This window comes from Lactuca serriola, chromosome 6 (genome assembly GCF_051521515.1).
Source record: "Lactuca serriola cultivar US96UC23 chromosome 6, Lser_US96UC23_V15, whole genome shotgun sequence".
Taxonomy (NCBI): domain Eukaryota; kingdom Viridiplantae; phylum Streptophyta; class Magnoliopsida; order Asterales; family Asteraceae; genus Lactuca; species Lactuca serriola.
Window position 1 is genome coordinate 79,496,917 of NC_136413.1, and position 19,908 is coordinate 79,516,824.

The 19,908-nt window shown below is 32.4% G+C and overlaps 1 protein-coding gene across 1 annotated transcript; it reads left to right on the forward strand.

Annotated features, from left to right (window-relative positions):
• The first annotated feature begins 531 nt into the window (after positions 1 to 531).
• Positions 532 to 5,004, forward strand: ZKT (protein containing PDZ domain, a K-box domain, and a TPR region). The gene is made up of 6 exons (XM_079007140.1): positions 532 to 1,032; positions 1,198 to 1,304; positions 4,054 to 4,148; positions 4,259 to 4,335; positions 4,404 to 4,584; positions 4,754 to 5,004. Exons 1-6 carry the CDS (start codon positions 641 to 643, stop codon positions 4,892 to 4,894), a joined length of 993 nt encoding a protein of 330 aa, XP_078863266.1. The 5' UTR covers positions 532 to 640; the 3' UTR covers positions 4,895 to 5,004.
• Positions 5,005 to 19,908: the final 14,904 nt, after the last annotated feature.

Sequence of the window (19,908 nt, forward strand, 5' to 3'; positions counted from 1 at the left end):
TTTTACAGTATTAGTAACGAAGCTTACCCGAAGGTAACGAACTCAGGGACCACCGGTATTACCAAAAACCTCTATAGGGACCATCCATGACAAAAAAACCAATACCATGACCAAATTTGAGAATTTGGCCAAACAACAATGACCGAAAGTGTATTTTACTCTATATTTTATTTATCCATAAGAATTTAAGAAACAATCCCATTTGAAGCAAATGTAAATTGAAAATGTAATCATTAAAGAAAAAAAAAGAATTCCCCGATAAGTTGCACCGATCTTTAATTTCTTTTTGAGGAGAAATGTTTTAGGTTTTTGTCGAATGTATTCTGGTAGGGTTAGTAGGAAAATATGATAGTATTAAGTTATTAACAATTAACAATATACAATAAAAGATGCTAAGAATATTACGGTGTATTCTATTTTATGGTGAGAAAAGAAATATTACTCCTAAAAAGGCAAAATTTCAGACCACCCACAAGGTGACACGTGTAATGAGATAACTGAACTTACGAAACACTCCACTAGAACCACTTGATCACTCGACTGTAATCTCTTTTCCCTCCTTCCAATAACCAGACCTCCTCCTCCTCCCCCATGATCACTTTCGACTCCAAATTCCAAAGAGATTTCAGTTGAATCAACCATGTCAACTGCTCCCAACAGCTATCCATCTCTCTGTTCTTCTCCGGCATTACCACGAACTGCAAACTCACCAACGAAACAAACGTTATCTTTCGTCACACCCCAGTTCAAGCAAACGTTGCACAAAAAGCCCCAAACCCTAACTTTTTCAATCAGGTTAGGGAATTCGAGTTTGGAGAAACAGTCGGTTTTGATCGTTAGAGCATCGTCGGAAGAATCGGCGACAGAAGAAGAGCAAAAGTATGAAGAGTATGAGGTAGAGATTGAGCAGCCTTATGGTTTGAGATTCGCGAAAGGTAGAGATGGTGGAACTTACATTGATGCAATTGCACCTGGAGGAAATGCGGATAAGACTAAGATGTTTACTGTTGGGGATAAAGTTGTGGCCACCAGGTATTCGATGAAATGCCTAACTCACTTTTCATGTTTTCTTCTCTTCGTTTTACATGTAGTTGATGGTTTTACAACCGGATTTCATATCAATTTATGGATTCGATGTCATTTCGTTAGTGTAGAATTGATTGAAAACGTGGTAATCAAATGCTAAATATGTTGCAGTGCAGTATTTGGAACAGAGTTATGGCCTGCAGCTGAATATGGAAGAACCATGTACACTATTCGCCAAAGAATCGGTCCTTTGCTCATGAAAATGCAAAAGAGATATGGTTAGTTCACCTAGATATCTCAATTCTCAAACAATTGTTTAATAAAAAAACAATAATAATTATATAAGTTCTTTAATCAGTGTTTGGATAAAAGAATTTCATAAGTACCACTTAAATAATGAGTTTTTGATAAGTCACTTCCTACTTAATCATTGACTTATTTAAAGAGTTTTTGATAACTTCTTTCATTATCACACATAAAATAAAAGTTTGCCAAACTCTAAAAATAACTTATCAACTTACTTATCTTTGACATTCCAAACATTTTTATTTTAAACTCTTTTTTTGACACTGGATAAACTAATAAGCGCTTTTAAATAAGTATAAGTTGTTTTAAATACGCAATCCCAAACACCCCCTTAATAAATTAACGTGTGCAGATGTCAATGAACAAACTGTGAGTGGCAACTATCTAAAAGTAAAATTGTGAATTGATTAAATATAGAGAAAACTAAAACGGTCTCTAATTTGTTTTCTTTTTATTGGGTACCAATACAAAAAGCTCCATTTTCGCAAAAAAGTAAAAAAATAATGATAATAAACGTTTTTGTAGGAGAGTTTTGTTGTGGTTTTGATTACACCATTAGTTTTTAACGAAACCTTCCGAAAATATGATTTTTGAAAAAAATGGAATATTTTGGATACAATCCATCATAAAGACTATTTTTGCAGTTTTCTCTAAAATTAAAGTAGCTTGGGGATTAGTAGCGTATGCCTAAGTCAACCATTTATTTAAAAACTTCTAACATTTATTAGTAATTTTTAAACTTTAGGTACCAAATTAGAGAACATATCAAAGTTAATTGTCTTTTTTTTTTTTTTTTTCCATCTAATCCAATTGAAAATGTTTATATTTGCGATGTTAACTCGAGTATAATACTCATATATTCCATGGACATATCATTTATAGAATAAGTTACATTTTAGGTGTTTGAGTGTGGTTGATTTTTGTAATTTTGGTAACAAAAAGCTCTCTTGTTGTAACCATGGTCCTTATATGGTCTTTATTTGATGTTTTTGTAACGTTTTTTTTTTGTCACAACTCCAAGGAAAATGATTTATCTTTTATATTTGAGTATAGTTGATTTTTTGCAATTTTAGTAAAAAAATGTTTTCATTTTTATTCAGAATAGGCACCGAAATGTTACAAAAACCTCAAATCAGCACCTTAGTACTAAGAAATTTTTTTGAGGCAAAAAATTGAAAAAATTATTAAGATTTTTTTTAGGCAAAAAATTGAAGAAATTAATTATTCTTAAGGGCCTAAGATGTTATTTACTCTGTTTTCTTCTTTATGATTCATATGGTTACATTTTCTTAATTATGTATAACATACCATATTAGATACCCCTAATCCCGTATATAACACAAGTTGATTAAACAAAATATTAAACTGAAAGGATAAACGGGAAAATTAGATTCGTTAAAAACGTAAAAAGGTGACAAGCATCCCTAAAGTTACTTAGTTATTATATATATAGAAAACTAGATGTGAGACCCATGTATTACATGAGTTTATTTGAAAGAAAAATTAAACACAAAATTTTAAACATTTGAAAAGTTTGAATTTATAAGAAAAGTGAGAAAATATTGAATTATAAAAGTTAAAGTGTTTTTTTTTCTCTTTTAAATTAAAAAAAATAATTTAGATAAATAAATAAATAAAATTAATGAATCCTTAATTTAGTAATTTTGAAATTAAAAGGAAATTTTATTAATGAAATTGATATATATTTATTATTGCATTTAAATATTATTTGGATTTAATAAAATGAAATTTGGATTTAATAAAATGAAAAAACCATAAAATGACATGTGGAATAAAAATTAATTTAAAATAACCACAAAATTACATGTGCCAAAATAAATGAGAAGGTGACATGTGACAAAAAGATTTTTATTTATTAGGGATGATTTTAAATATACAAAATATATTAATAACAAATAACTTATTATGATACTAGCTAAATGATAGCATTAATTTACATAATAAAATAAAATATACTCACTAGCAACAAGAAATAAAGCCGAAGGACAAATATCATGTAATATTAAAAAAAATTAAAAATAAATACAACTATAACCAAACACCAAATCCCGAATTTTACACAATTGATTGTACTATTTTGTTCTAATCCAACACCATTTATTGCACCATTTTGATGTAAAAAAATAATACAACGTCAAATTTGGTATTATACAATTCTTTTACATCAAAATGTTAAACTTTCATATGTGCAATTTTGGTCATTCAAGTTTGAACTTACGCATTCATCTCTAGTTTATTTAATTGTATAACCATATTTTAAATGTAATAATTATTACTTATAACATTGTGTTATATATTCAATTGATATTAAATTTAATCTATATGTTTGGAATTTATTAATACAATGTTGTTTATATAATATAACAATTAAATCGAGATAGTTATATACGAAAATTTTATTTTGGTTGTAATTGTGTAATTAATACAATTTAAAAATTATTATAACAACAAAAATGTTTTATAAATTTGTAAAAACCTAATAAAAATATAACTGGTATTTTTTTACAAAAAAGAAATATACTCGGTATTAATAATACTGTTTGCACAATTTTTGAACTGTTATAATAGAAGGTAAAACACAATTCAAAATTTCACAAGAACAAGACAAAAAAAGGATATAATTTCATAAAATTATAAGAATGTTACATAAAAAAAATAATCATGTTACATATATAAAACTTGATTACTTATGATTGGCAGGAAAGATGGACGATGATACTAAGCTAACAGAGAAAGAGATCATCAGAGCTGAGAGAAATTCTGGAATAGTTAGTGGCAAACTCAGGGAAATCCAAGTAAGTTTACACTCCACCTTTTTTTAACAAATCCAAATTAATTTCACCAAAATCATATATATGCTTTTTTTTTTTTTTTTACTGAGATTTTTTGTTTGTGTTTGAATTAGATGCAAAATTACTTAAGGAAGAAGGAACAAAAGGAAACACGAGAACGTGAGCTTCGTGAAGGCCTACAACTTTACAAGTAAATCCCCTTTTAAACCTCATGACTTTTACACCTCTAAAATCTCAACAACTGATCACTTTTTGTAGGAGTGCAAAGTATGAAGAGGCATTGGAAAAGTTCGAATCCGTTTTAGGGTCACAACCAGATTATAACGAAGCTTCTGTAGCAAATTACAATGTTGCATGCTGCTATTCCAAGCTTAATCAGTTACAAGCTGGACTTTCTGCTTTAGAAGATGCTCTGAAAGCTGGATTTGAAGATTTCAAGGTACTGAAAACTGAAAACTTTAGTTATATATATATATATATATATATATATATATATATATATATATATATATATATATATATATATATATATATATATATATATATATATATATATGTTGTAACAAGTTTTAATAATTATAGTTAAATTTTTGCTATTAATATTGCAGCGGATTCGTTCTGATCCTGATCTAGAGAATGTAAGGAAATCTGAGGGGTTTGAGGCGTTGATGCAGAAGTTTGATGAATCATTTATCAATGAGAATGCGCTAAATGCGATTAAATCATTGTTTGGATTCGGGAAGAGCTAGAATTGAACGCTCACCAGGTTTTTGTTTTTGTTTATAGAATATGTTCATCGATTTTGGATGAAGCTCGATGTATATTTTTTGTTTTGTTTATCAATGCGGAAGTTAAGCAAGTATAATTGTGCAGAAATGGTTAGGGTTTACCTTAATTCGTTTGGGGATTGTATATCCACAATATATCGAACATATTTACATTCCTCTGATCTTCACTATTAAAAATCGTATTTTTGAAATCGAATTGGGGAAGAAATCGAAATGAAATGGATGCGAGGTTGCTGGTGGTTTTGGATATGGCGACGAGTGACTATTTACACTAACGATTTCAGTTATCATTGTTTTTTTCTTGGTCCCTTCAGATCCGCCGAAGTCGGCCATACGCCACCGGAGGACCGCCGTATCTCTTGGGGGTTCCGTCTGAGTGATCGAATGAAGGCTAGGGTTTCACCTACAAATGGTCGCCGGAAGCTTCAGGGTGGAAGATTGTTTGTGGCTGCTGGTTTATTTTGACGTATATGGAGGAAGGAGTATACGACGATGAATAGAAAGAAAACATACGTTATTTAATAAAAACAAAAGTATTTTTGGAAAAGTTATAAAAAGTCAGGATTTTCTGATTTTTTATTTCATTTTTTTGTATAAAACTCTAAAAGTAGCTTTTAAAACTAGTTTTGTTTTTTTTCTTTTCCAAAAAGACTTTTGGACTGTGAAAAGCTAAACCAAACACTCCCTAACATACGGTAAATGAAAATAACTATTCGAATAAATTTAACAATATGCAAAGTGGAAACCATAGTCACATAAATCGTGCTACGCGCGGTGGTACCATGTACTAAAATTCAAAACATATTAGATAAACTTAAAACTTACAATCAAACAAACATCAAAAATTCAAAACAGATCATATCAAATCCAACAAACATCAAAAGTCAAAACATAATACATAAACTTAAAACTTAAACTCAAACATGTAACTTAATCCACTATTCCACCTATTGTTTTTTTCGTTAGCCATTATCTTTGTCTTCCTTGAGGATCTTTCCATTTCATGTCTTCTAGCATTGAACTTGATCCTTTCAAGTTTGTAGATTTGGGATCCATATTCCACTTCTGGTGTGGCCCGTTATTATATTCTTCATAAAACCTTGAACTCAAATGAACATTTGAATGAACAAAAACAAGTTTGTCAACCATTTTACAACTCAGTTGGTTTTTCTTCACGTCGTGAATATAGGAATAAGTGTTCCAATTTCTTTCGGCTGAAAAGTTGCTTATAGGTTGTGACAATACATTTTTTGCCACGTTAGCTAACTCCAGTTTTTCCGCGCCATAAGTAGACCACCAATCAATTGCTTACATAGTAACCGCATCCATTTGAGCTGCTGGTAACGAATAAAAACCCTTTTTCATGTTAAATGTAGCAAATTGTTCTCGCAACAATCATTATTCGTCTCTATTTTCAGGAATGCGATTAAATGCTTCCATGACACCTTGTATAACTTCTTTATCAAGGTTAGGTGTTTTCTTACGAATTCCACCCGGTGCTAACGTTTCAAGATAACGTGTATCCTAAAACCTAGGAGTTAAAGAAAATCCTAAACAATGTATAGGTATGCTCATTTTCTCCCACCTATTCAATACAATTTGTTGTACTTGAGGGAAATATGATGCATACATATTTTCCTTCATTACATCTTGTATTTCCCTCAACATATTATTCACATTCTCATATATTTCTCCCATTTTGGGCTTTAACCATCGCAAAATTTGATCAACCAATAAATTGGCTTCATGACACGTAAACTATTTTCAACTTCGACCTAAAAGTCATCATATTTTATATGATTAACAACAAGTTGTACAATTGTTCTAGTCTGTTCATCGTTGTGGTTCACCCAATCTCTCCACAAACTGCGAGCAATTTCTGTAGATATGGCCTCTCTACAAGTAAATAACCTCTTCAACAAAATGTAGTGAGAACCAGATTGGGTTTTTTGCAACCTTCAAAAGATCCAACTTTGAAGTCTCCCTAAGAATGTACAAAGCTTGTCAATGATTCAGAAAATATTTGACAATCGTTTTCCCCTCCTATAACCAAATAAACTCGCTTGTGAAATCTTTAAAATCAGGTTTAAGGTATGAACACAACATGACGGCCAAAAAATATGCTTGTATACCTTTTCCAATTCCTTTCAAGCAACTTTACAATTGTTGATATTGTCTGTCACAGCACTAGGAACATTACTTGGGCCGATAGAATCAATCACTTGGCTTAGAAATTGAGCAATCACTTTACCTGTTTTCTCCATTACAGAAAAGTCAGTGGCATACATAAACATAGAACCTCGATTGTTTACAGCAAGAACATTAAGCAATGGTTTATGCTTTATGTTTAACCACTCATCAAATACGATAGAAATACTGTGTGAATACCATGTATCTTTAAACAATGTCAAGTCTTTCTCAACATCTCTCACGCATTCGTATTGTAGAACAGTTCTTGTTTTCTCACTTGATGGCACTTTATAACCTTCGATGCGTTTCTTAATGCGTTTACCACGTCACAAAATTGAGGATTCTTTAAAACATTAAATGGAATCCCATTAGCACATAAGACCCTCACAATTTTCAAATCAACTGCACTTCTCTCCATTATTGCAAAAGATTGCTCTATCGGTTTCTTAGAGGTCAAACTTGGTTTTTTGTTAAAACAAAATTCCTTGGTGATTTAGAGACTCCAAACTTTTCAGCCTCTTTCACCTTCTTTTGCAACCTTTCATAAGTTTCTCGTTCTTTTAGTACAATGGGACACCTCTTAATTTTAGGTCTTTTTCCGAGTTGAGTACCAAAAAATGAATATAAATTTGTGTGTACGAGCCAGTGAATGTTCCATGACAAGTTTACAAACCCATTTTTTTAGAACACCCTGGATTTTTAGTGCCACCAACACTAACGAAAGTAACTTCATCATATAAAGGCTTAACATCTATCGTTTGGGATTTTCGATGTGTGCCTTGACTCCCACTTGACTGACTTGTCTAGTGTTCTAATCGACATTCTGGTTAGTTGTCATTGTCTTCTTCATCTCCAAGATCAACATAATCATCTTCTTCCTCCTGGTATTGTTGTGATTGTTGACCTCCATTGTCTTCCTCATAGATAATAGTACTTCTTTTCTTTCCAAAAACCATGATTTTGTATTTGCAATCAGGAATCGGGATTCAAGAATCAAAATAAAGTATGAAATCCGATTTTTTTTATGTGAAATTAAATTGAATGAAAATTGTGATGGGAGGGAAGCCTAATATAGGCTGAATTACAGAGTATGACTCGGTTTTCGAGGTTTGCTCATAATGGGATCCGTTACATAGAAACGCCAAGGAGACGCATGACTCTTCAAATTCCCACTCACGTACCCAATTGATTGCATACACGTTTTGGATTAGGCAAGTCGCGATCTGAATAGCATAAGGTACGTCAGAATTGCAATTTTGGAATGCCAATTTTAGGTTCAGAAACGCGATCCAGAGCGTCCCCGATACACATTCGTACTGCGTTTTGGTACGTAGAACACGTCTTCCCTAGCAATTTCTTAACTATGATATATCCTTTCAAGAGAAGACAACAAAATAACATAAAATGACATGATCTTGTATTGGGTGTAGCTTTCTTTTAATAGAAATAAGTAGTTCGTTTGCAATGAATTAGTTTGTTTGATTTGTTGAAGTAGTAGTTCATTCTCAAATTGAACATTCTTGTGAACTATGTTCACTATTTTATATCCCCATGGGATAATCTATTGAATATATATAATGCTCGCCAAAATTTCGCTGTATTCTCACCTAAAGTATTTATTGGAACGAAATAGACATTTATTTTTTGAAGTCCACCCGAGGTGAAAATTACTTTTCGTGGGTTGTTTATATTATAAAGTGAACATTCGAGAGCATTGTGTTTCACAAATTTTTCATAGAGCTCGTTTATATCTTTAGTTTTAATTTTTCATCAAGTGTGTTGCTTTTAGCAACCTTCGTGTGTGTCGACTTCATCAACTTCTTTGCTCAAGCTCCAATGAACGGTAACGAGTTTTTAAGTCGAGGGTTTTATTGAATTTCTATCACAACGGTAATATTCATTTTGAATGATAAATAGTGTTAAATGATAGTCATGTTATACTATTATATTAATCCATAAAGATGCAGTGCTCTATTTTTTTTATGTGATTTACTTAATCGTACAGATTGATAAACTATGTTTTAAGTTGAAAAATAATATATATATATATATATATATATATATATATATATATATATATATATATATATATATATATAAAGATCAGATGAGAAACAAAACTTTATTGAGAAATAAACTATTTGCATGCTTTTTTGGCAAAACAAGTAAATACATCAGTACATGATACAAAAATAACACGGTTTAGAAAAAATTGACCGAAAAAACATGTATTTGATTCATTTGTCACGTAATTTTTGTTTTTCACGGGATATATATATATATATATATATATATATATATATATATATATATATATATATATATATATATATATAGACACGAGGAAGAACATGTTTATACTTTACATTTAAGGGATAATGCCATAAAAAACTTTATGTTTGGCAGAAACTTGCGATTTTATCCTTTTAGATTGATCGGTATGGTTCCAAGTATTCATGTTGCTAGGAAAGCATCAATATTCTTCTTCTCTCTATCAATTTTTTGGGGGTGGTGATCCAAGCTTTGAATGCCACTGTAAGTCGAAGAAAGAAGAAAAAGAGAGGAATACAGAGAGAAGAATGACACATTGAGCCAAGTTACGATGGCAACGAGCTTCAACATAACGAGAAGCAGGGTTGGTGTTCCTCCATCAATAACGAGGTCGTAGAGGTGTCACATCGGCGCCTCCACGACGTTTCATATGTGACAACTAGAAAATTTAGGTCAAACCAAGTCTAAGGGGTCTTGTGTATAAGGGAATCCACAATGTAGATCTATGTAACTGGATGCTATAATGTTATTTGAAAGCCAAGAGGGCACCATTGATATGATTAAAAGATAATATACACTTGGAACGTCATGTTGAATTAAGCCTTGAAAAGTTCATGCAAATCAAACAAGAATCAAATAGTCTTAACATAACAACATGTATTTATGAAAGCACCTTAAATTCTGGAGTTTTAAGGCTATTATCTTTGTGATGTATATTATCCAAAACCGAAATCACCTTGTCTAGGAAACAATAGAACCGAAATCAACCCCAAGCAAGCCCACTAGGGCTGAAAAAACACTTTAAATACCCACTAAGGCTGAAATCACCATGGAACGAGACCTAGGACCGAAAACACTTATTCAAGCCATGACTAGCACCGAAATCACTTGTGATTTCGGTCATACTAAAGTGTTTTAAGGAGGTTTGCGGTCTAGGAGGTGAATAGGACAAGAAAAGTCGACTTTATGATTTGATTTCTCCCCCATTTCCAATAAAATATCAGTATCCCACGCATTGTCCACCAAATACCCATACTTTAACCTCCAGTTAATCAAGCACACATCTTATCACCTCCATTCCTTTATTTTGAACGAAAACACTCCCTCACATATCACAAACTTTTTTCCCAATCACTGTGAAATTCCCATTTGCTCTCATGAGTTCAAGCTTCAAGCTTTAAAGAGGCTTAATTCTTCAAGCATTTTCCTATGTTCTGGTAAGTAAAATTCGAGACTCTTTGGCATCAATTTCAATTTTATGTTTAGTTCATTCCAATTACACACTCTAAATGCGTTAAAACACTTAGGATAAAGCCATCTCCAAGGAAGTCCATCTATTTCAAGCAAGAGTTTAGACTTGGAGTCTTCTCAACACCTCTTCAAATCCACCCATCAAAACCATTCAAGGTGAGTTCATACCCCCACATTTTCAAGCTTTTTCATGTTTTTTTTCGAGGGGGGGGGGGATACAAGTAAAACTTTATTTATCCCACAAATAATTTCATGTTTACATCTTTATGTTAAAGGTAAAATATTATTTGCATAATTCGTGGTTTATAGTTTTTGGTATAAATATTTGTGATATACATATTGTTAAAAATAAACATAATCTATGATATAAAACCATAAGAAAATTTATGATTGTAAAACTATATGATTTTTGGAAACATTTCTAAAAGATAGATTTTCTAGCAAAAATGATTACCTCATAGCCATTTACTAACTTGGTGGGTTTTAACCCAAAAATATTATGTTTTGATTTCATATTTTGATACTAGACAAATTACGCATTTATATTTATATAAAAGATTATATAAATAGTTTCAAACAAACAAGATAAACTATAATTGGTATAGTCTGGAAGTTACAAACCACACCTATATTTTAGAAGATACATAAAATTGTACAAAGATATACCTATTTCATTTTACAAGAAAAATGAGTCATAGACTCATAGTTCGCGTAAATCAGTTAATGCTCTTGTAAGACATTCTTTTCACCGTACCTACCTAGCGTACACCTTAAGTCTTGCATTATAACCAGAGTCTCCTGGAGGGAGAGCAAGACCGTTGTGTATAGATCTATATGGGATTGACAAACCCACGCCTCAGTTGTTCGCTACAGTTAGACCGACAAATCTAGGGTGACAAATATCTTACCGATTCCGACGCCTGAAGAACGTCGTTCATGCATAATAGTCATATCAAGCATGGTTATAATAACTAACATAGGGATTAACGATACTATCTCGGTTTATGGGAAGCTTACACTTCATTAGTTTTCTAAAAACATATAACTACATACTATTGTTCAGTACAACCACACTCATACATTTTGGTCTTAGGGTTTAAGACTACAGTTCATACATAAGGAAATGTTGGATTTTCTGAAAACATATACTATCACTCTACAAGGAAAGTATACAAAGGAATTACATACATCTTTAGTTCATACATAAGGAAATATTGGATTTTTTGGAAACATACATTATCATTTTACAAGGAAAAGATACAAGGAAAATACATACATTTTAGTCTTGGGTATAAGACTTTTAACTCGTTTTTTTTTTTTTTAAATATCGGATTTGCTAGAAGTATACTAAAAATCATTTTCTCAAAAACGTTACAAATCCTTCTCACATAAAAATGCTTATGAACTCATCAACTTAATTGCTGACACTTTTCAAAACCACATGTATTCTCAAGGAATCAGTAGATAGGTATTCATCACCCCTTGAGGCCCGGCGTCGCTGCATTATGTTTTCTACTTTTGTTATTCATGTTTAACTTTTGAGCAAAACAAAGTTATCAACGGTGTAAACTTGTATTATCAATGTATGAATGTTTGGGTTGCTATGTTTCATTACTATTCAATTGTTATGATACTGTACATTAATTCACCTCCATCCACCCCCATACATTTCTGCCGTTCTGGTTTGGGGTGTGACATCATACGCATACCGTACAACCTTATGGATTTTAGGTGCGCTAATGCCTCAAACTTACAAAATTGTTTTCATTTGTGGCATTTTGTAGGTAAAACCAGTCACCATGACATGGCGATGACTGGGATTGTTTTGTTGACATGTAGTTGAGCCACGTTAGCATGTTCATCAGTATTAAAAAGAAGAAGGAGCCAGGCACCAGGCACTAAGAAGGATTTTGTAACGTCCCAAAAATACTAGTAAAAATTTTCATTTTCAAAACACCCAAAACGATACTACTATTTGTTCCAAAACCAACCAAAGTATAAAATATTCTCAACATTAGAGTGAATCAAATAAACAATACAAAATAAAATCCATGGGATGTTGTGTGATCATGTCGGACCCTTCCTATTGGAACCAGAAGTACCTGAAAATTTAAACTACAAAATTGTAAGCACAAAGCTTAGTGAGTTCCCCAAAATACAAGATAACCATATGGGCTCGAACCACAACATATAGGGGCCTGCCCATTCAATTCAATGGGCCCTGCTCGACTCACGTATTGGTCCCCGCTCATCGTACATAACAAGATCTAACCAATTCACATAACGGGCACCACCCAACATATAAACGGTCCTCGCCCATCGTACATCAAAGAGTCACAAAGCCAACTAACATCCTACATAGTATTTTGAGAAGACTCGCCTCTCAAATGCAACCAATAGCTAACAGGCTCACACTGTCGAAAACTAGTTGCTACACGCCTCCTAATGGATCATACAAGGTAAACTCGTAGTCTACCTTCTAAAACTAGCCATTTGACTAAAAGTCAGCCCATATCGAAAAGTCAATGGTCAAAAGTCAAAGTCAACTCCAGATGCCTTCCATGTCGTGGCCAACTAATGGCCATGTTGTGGTCATTCAACTTGAGCCCGATTAAAACCGCCTACCACGCTGTGGCAAGATCCATACAACATAGTATCAATTAAGACACCTCAATAAGTCAATATCTCTACTCCAAAGTTCTTAATGATAGTACCAAATACATAAACACCAAAATGCTTCATGCAAGACCATTTTCCAACCAACACCATGGTCTAGAAGCTAAAATATGCACTCAAATGCTCTGGAGTATACTTAAACTCCAAGGACAAGAAGATTGAGACAAAATAGATCATAAAAGACTTAGAATGAAATCTAGAGTAACAATAAGCAAGGTTGAGACTTTATACCTCCACAAGGTCTGAAATAAGATGAAGATGATGGATCTAAACTGGAACCAAGCTAACAATACACGAGATGAGTTTCTCCTTCCTTCAATCTTCACAAAAGACTTCATACACACTAGGCTAGGGTTTGGGGTGTGGATTGATTTTAGAGGTCGAAGGTTGCTAAATGAGGCAGTCCTAGGAGTTAGTCCCCTTAAATATGATACAAACCCGAGAATCTAGGATTTGTACCAAAATGGCTGCCACATCATGGTAAATAGGCTGCCACGCAGTGGCACCAAGCAGATCCGCATTCCTAATCAGAGACTATTGGCATGCCATGGGGCCTTAGTCACCACATCATGGCCTACCAAAAATTTCCACAAATACTAATTAAAATAATTAACTTAGGAAAAGCAATACCTGAAAACTGGATGTTACAGATTTGATCGGACTCAATGGTCTCAAATCCGTGAACTTTGACCGGACTCAACGGGTCTCTCCATGAACTTTTCCTTACCACTAAGCTATAGCACTAAGTTAGGACGATTTTTATGTAAAAATTGTATAATACTAATATTATTTATATATATATATATATATATATATATATATATATATATATATATATATATATTAAAGATATGAATGTTATGAATAGTAAAGTTATCATTTTTTTGGCAGAATTGGTCCCTGCACTTTGCTCCTCATTCTTTACCTATTTTGATATTTTTTTGTCCTTGCAATCAATATTTTTTACACTTTTTAGGAACCTTTTAATATTTAAAGTTTGGCCACAAAACTTTAATGGTTTGACAACTTTGATCCCTTTTCTAAAAATTTGTGAATTCCTACCTCTTTAATTCTTTATCCGTTTTGACACTTCTGATCCTTGCAGCCAAAACTTTTACATTTTTTCATAAAAACATGAAAAAAACGGTCCGGGACAAAGCCCGGGCTTTTCATCATTGCACTTTTTACGTCTGTCATATTTATTGATTCGGAAACAACATTGAAAGTTTCTGGCCCCCACGTAGCGGGAGTAACCATTCTAGTTATTATTATAAACATAAATAGATACATGCATAAATATTTCTTAAATATGTTATTATTAGAATTATTAATTACATACATGTATATATATTTTTAAATACGTTATGGTTAAATGTACAAACACTTTTTAAATACGCATAACTACACTTTAAAAAAATTATATCACCCTTCCAAAAAGTGTATCTTTTTTAAGCGAACGTATCTATATTTTTAAATACATAGTTTAAATACGTTATATTTTAATATATAAATAGTTTATAAAACACTATAATTACTTTTAAAATACATTATCACTAAGTTTTTTTAGATCTTGATAGAGATAATTACGTTTCCGGATTCGATTACGTGGGATTCACCGATTCCGATGCCGTTGACGGAACCACTTATGATGCTTGTGTTTGAGTCATTAGCGATTGCGATTTGACTGTGTTGTCGGAATCTGATGGGTCCGACAGTATTATCAATTCCCGATCTTGGATTTTTCTCTTTCCATGTTGTAAGAGAATTGGTTTTAGACAGATTCAATTGCAGGAACCGGTTTCCGATTAAATCAATTTCATAGATAGGTTAGTCAGATAGGGAAAAATTAATGATGCTCAAATCCAACAAATTGAGTGAGAGAATGGAGATTTGCAATTAAAGGGCTCAAAGTTCCCGAGATAATTGTTGTGTTTGTATTCCTAGGTGTTGTTGATTTTGACACGTAAAGTTATGTGGACAACAACAAGCCTTGTCAAAATCCATTAATGTAGCTCAACTGATGTTGTCTTTTAGCTTTGATTAAAATGGCGTCTTTTTTCATATTCTAACTTTATGCAAGCATTTCTTGCCGTATTTGATTTTTACTTCTTCAAATTGTCTTATTTTGAGCAGATGTATACTGTTGTTTTGTTTATTTGTGGTAATACTATATGATTGTGTGGAATGGAGATATGATAGTAGAATTATGGTCAACACAAAGTCACAAACTTCTATGGACAAAAACAGTTATAAATGGAATTTAGCAAAATGAGTACAATAATAGCGAATTTTTCTTTGCACAAGAATATCTTGTTTTGGATGTTAGCAAAATAAGCACGATAATAATGAATATTTCTTCGCACACTTGTGTAAATACTTTTACCGATATAAAGCGACAGCTAAGCAATCGCAATTGGTCTTCATCAAGAGACACCACACTAAATTACTCACTGATGCTACAATCTTGTTTTTATCAAATTTACATCTTCCACCACCAGCTTTCAAAGTGTACTCAAGAGCACTGTTCATCATACCTCCATCACATCACACTTTGAATCACATGAATCCTTTTCTTCTGGATTAGTGCTCCACTTAACACAAGTTTCAATCAATAGAATAACAAAAATTTACATAAAGTCACAATCGGATTAAAAGTTTTGGGGCTCGAACAAGCCTTATGGTATAGAGCTCGAGATCGGTCCGTGAAGATTTATACAGGGCCGGTCCGTTGATTTTGAAGACTCTATGCGAAAATAAAAATGGACCTTCTAAATATATTTTTATTTTTATAACTAACGCTCACTGATATTATGATAAGATGATAATTATTTTAAAAGTAATCCAAATAAAACAAAAAGAAAAGTAATTAATCAGATAAAAATAATAAGAAATTGAAAACAAAATAAATAAGTGTTAGATGATTAAATTTTGTATCGTACCTAGGTCAGTTTAGAAGGAAATAGTAATAAAACCACTGCTAGGCTGCTAGCGAAGTAAACTACCACTTGATTTGATATTTTGAAAGATATTTATAAAATTTATAAAAAATGAAATATAATAACAAAAGGTTGACTGCCTGAGTAATAAAAAAGGAAAGCGTTGTCATGCAAGTTTCGAACTCTGGTAACATAGGGGCATTCTAAATACACCATGTTAAAACCCATATCAAATCAAAACCATTAGAATAAAAGTCAAAAGTAAAAAAATATTATATTAATAATATAATAATCACGAAGCGGTGGTTGTTGCTTTTATTTGTTATATAAGTATTCGGAAAAATAGCCGGAAGCATTTAAAATATGTAAAATTACATAACATGACATCTTGTAAAATATAAAATAGAAACATAATGATGAAAAAAATAATTGTCTAAACTGTTCTTTTTTAAAACTAGAAAATATTCGATAACTAGGTACTATTACAAAACCTAAAGTCATACGACGACATAAAAAATCTAGTAATAAAATCATCGACGCCGAGCATTCCATATGAACGTAGCAATATCATTACGGACACACTTCATATTATTAGATCCTTCGTAAAAGTCTTCCCTACTCGTGTCACTACCACGAACATCATGAAGTTCATCAGTTGGTACACAATCAGGATGTTTTGCAACAAAATTAAAAAACATATCGTCCTCTGCGCTACGACGAATACAGTTATGCAAAGCAATGTGGCCATAATAATGTCAATCTGAGTTTGCACACTAAAATTTGGCATTCCATTAAGTATCTTCCATCTACTCTTCAAGATTCCAAATGATCTTTTAATATAATTTCGCAGCAATGAATGTGAACGATTGAAAGCTTCTTGCATATTAGTTGGATGCTCAATTTGAAATTGAGATTGATGGTAGCTTGTCTTGGAATATGGAACCATATATCCATTTCTATACGGATAACATTTATCAACCAAATAATATACCTGTTAAAATGGTGAAAAATAAGAAATTGTAACATCTTTTATATAATAATAGTAAAATAATGAAGATAATTATGATAATTTACCTTCGGGTGGTTTGGGGAAGTTCATTGATGGTATGTTAATAGCATGAAGGAACACACGCGTGTCATGTGCAGATCATTCCCACCCAACAGATCCAAATGTAAAACATATACTGAATAGGATGATCATTTAAAATTTCATTCATCGAATACACTCTTGTTTGAGTTGATGTCATACAAGGTTCCTTATACATGTATTTGAAAAAGTATGCAGCAGCTAGAACACTCGTAGAGCATGAGTCTGATAATCGTTGTGACTAATAATGTTTCCTTATCTTCTTCTTTCTTTCAATATCCATTCAAACACAAACACCTATTTAAGATGATTATTATAAACATGAAATATGCAAAAATCATATATAATCTCTAAATTAATCATAACACAGGGCATCATAAATCCAGTATGTAGCATTAAAAATTGAAATAGAACAATATCCAAATGAAATAACCCACTCAAATTAAAAAAAATCCTATCAATAACAAATCATCGATGAAATTATTAAAAAAAAGTTAGTTGCCAATGTTATTCTTATAATTCAGCCATGTTATCCTACCCGCATCGTTTGGGAGAGTTAAATACAATTCTCTTTTTATTGGAACTTCAAACAAACTCATTACAAAGCACCACAACTCACTCCCATTTGTCATTATCCCATCATCAACCAATCGATTAATCAAACCTACGACTACACTTATACTAAAATCATGACTTTGATTGACAGTAGATGTATCTGACTCTAATAGTTCAAGAGTACGTTTTTTAATGGCATTTTGTTGAGTCATAAATCCCTTAAACATTACAGATCCAACTGACTCTATATTTTTACGTTTCAAATGTATAGGTTTAACTTTAGAACTTTCTTTGGAACTCTTTTGATGTTGAGTAGATCCCCAATATTGTTCGGTGACAAGACACCGCCAACCCAATTCATGAAATTTGAATAAAAAGCGACGTTTTCTTCTTCTAAGTTATCCAAGTGAGAAGAGTGTCAAAAGGTTTTGAGAAGAGAAAAAAAGTGGCATCACTAGTTGGGACATGATCATTAGTTGCTACATCATCAATAATAACATGAGGCATAACATTGAGAGTACTTGGATCCATGGATGGTGCCACGCAGTCTGCACCACTCGCAACCGTATCCCAAAATATTTGATCACATGCTTCGTGTAGATCTAAAGAATGTTGTTTTTTCCGAATTCTCTTAACATCCATGTTTTCGTATATAGTATAATGTTTTTCTGTTAGTTTTCAAGATAACGAGAAAGTTGCATTAGTTAAAAAATATATTCAAATTTATTACCTTAATTTTTTTGCCCCACCATTCATATGGACAATTTAGTTGTCGTGTACTCTCAGTCCAACCAAGATCGGTCTCCCTAATTTTTAAGGATTTCCAAATATTGTAGTCTTTTCGCATTCCATCATACTGATGGATTTTAGCTATAAGAACATCCTATGTGCTCATACAAACCCTAATGCTTGGATCTAGGTTTCTCTATTGTACATGTAATTCATCCAAGACTATAAACCATAGATCTAGTATATGATAATCAATATAACATATGAATTAGGGTTTAGATCATACCTTGATTGTTATGTAGCAATAACAATCTCAAATCCTCCTTGTAATGACTTTAGAAAGCTTAGAGTCACAAATGTCACTCCTCTGATGGCTCACAAACACCAAGAGCAAGAGGATGAAGAAGAGAAGAGAAGGAGGCTGCCCAAAAACGTGTGGAAACCCTAGACAACTAGTTCACCACGTTTTTGGGGCATAAGGGTTCTTTAAATAGTGAGGCTATTAGGGTTATCTAACAAGGAAACCCTAATTTTGATGCTTAAGCCCTAAGCAACCCATGGACTCCTTTCCTTAAGGGCCTAGGACGATTTCTAATGGGTTTCCCCATAGAATTCGTCCACCCCTTTAATATGGAGTCCATTAGCTCAATATTCAACTATCATACAATTGACAGTTCAAGTCCCTTAAGTTCAATTAATGTCTTTTAGTCACAAACTTAATTACCAATTAATTCTTGACTAATATTAATTAAACAATATGATTTCTCCTTTAATATATTATTTTCATAATATATTAATAAATCATATTTAATCATTTCTCTCCATAATTCATCCTATCAAGTTGCTTTGGTGAAGGCAACCCAAAAGGACCATGCATCATCGGGTCAAGTACATACCAAAATAGTTATGGACTTAGACACTAATCCAACAGTCTCCCACTTGGATAAGTCTAATAACTATTATGCGTATGACTTCAGATCCTGATCTGCAACCGTAGCTTTCTAAAGCGGCTGTCAACTCTGATCCTATCAGATACGCGTGTCCTTTAGATAAGAGATCATATATTCCTCCATTCTAGATATCATATAGACCCAGACATGGATCTAAATCATTCTCTCTGTCTATGTGCTATTTCCCGAATTTAGATTTATGACGACTGACAACAGACTACAATTGAACACATCAATTTAGTCCTGGCTTGGCCAAGCGCTTAGGTGCCATCACTAAATCATCGAGGGGCCCACAGATATCGCTTTTATCCTACTTTGGATGAAAGGAAC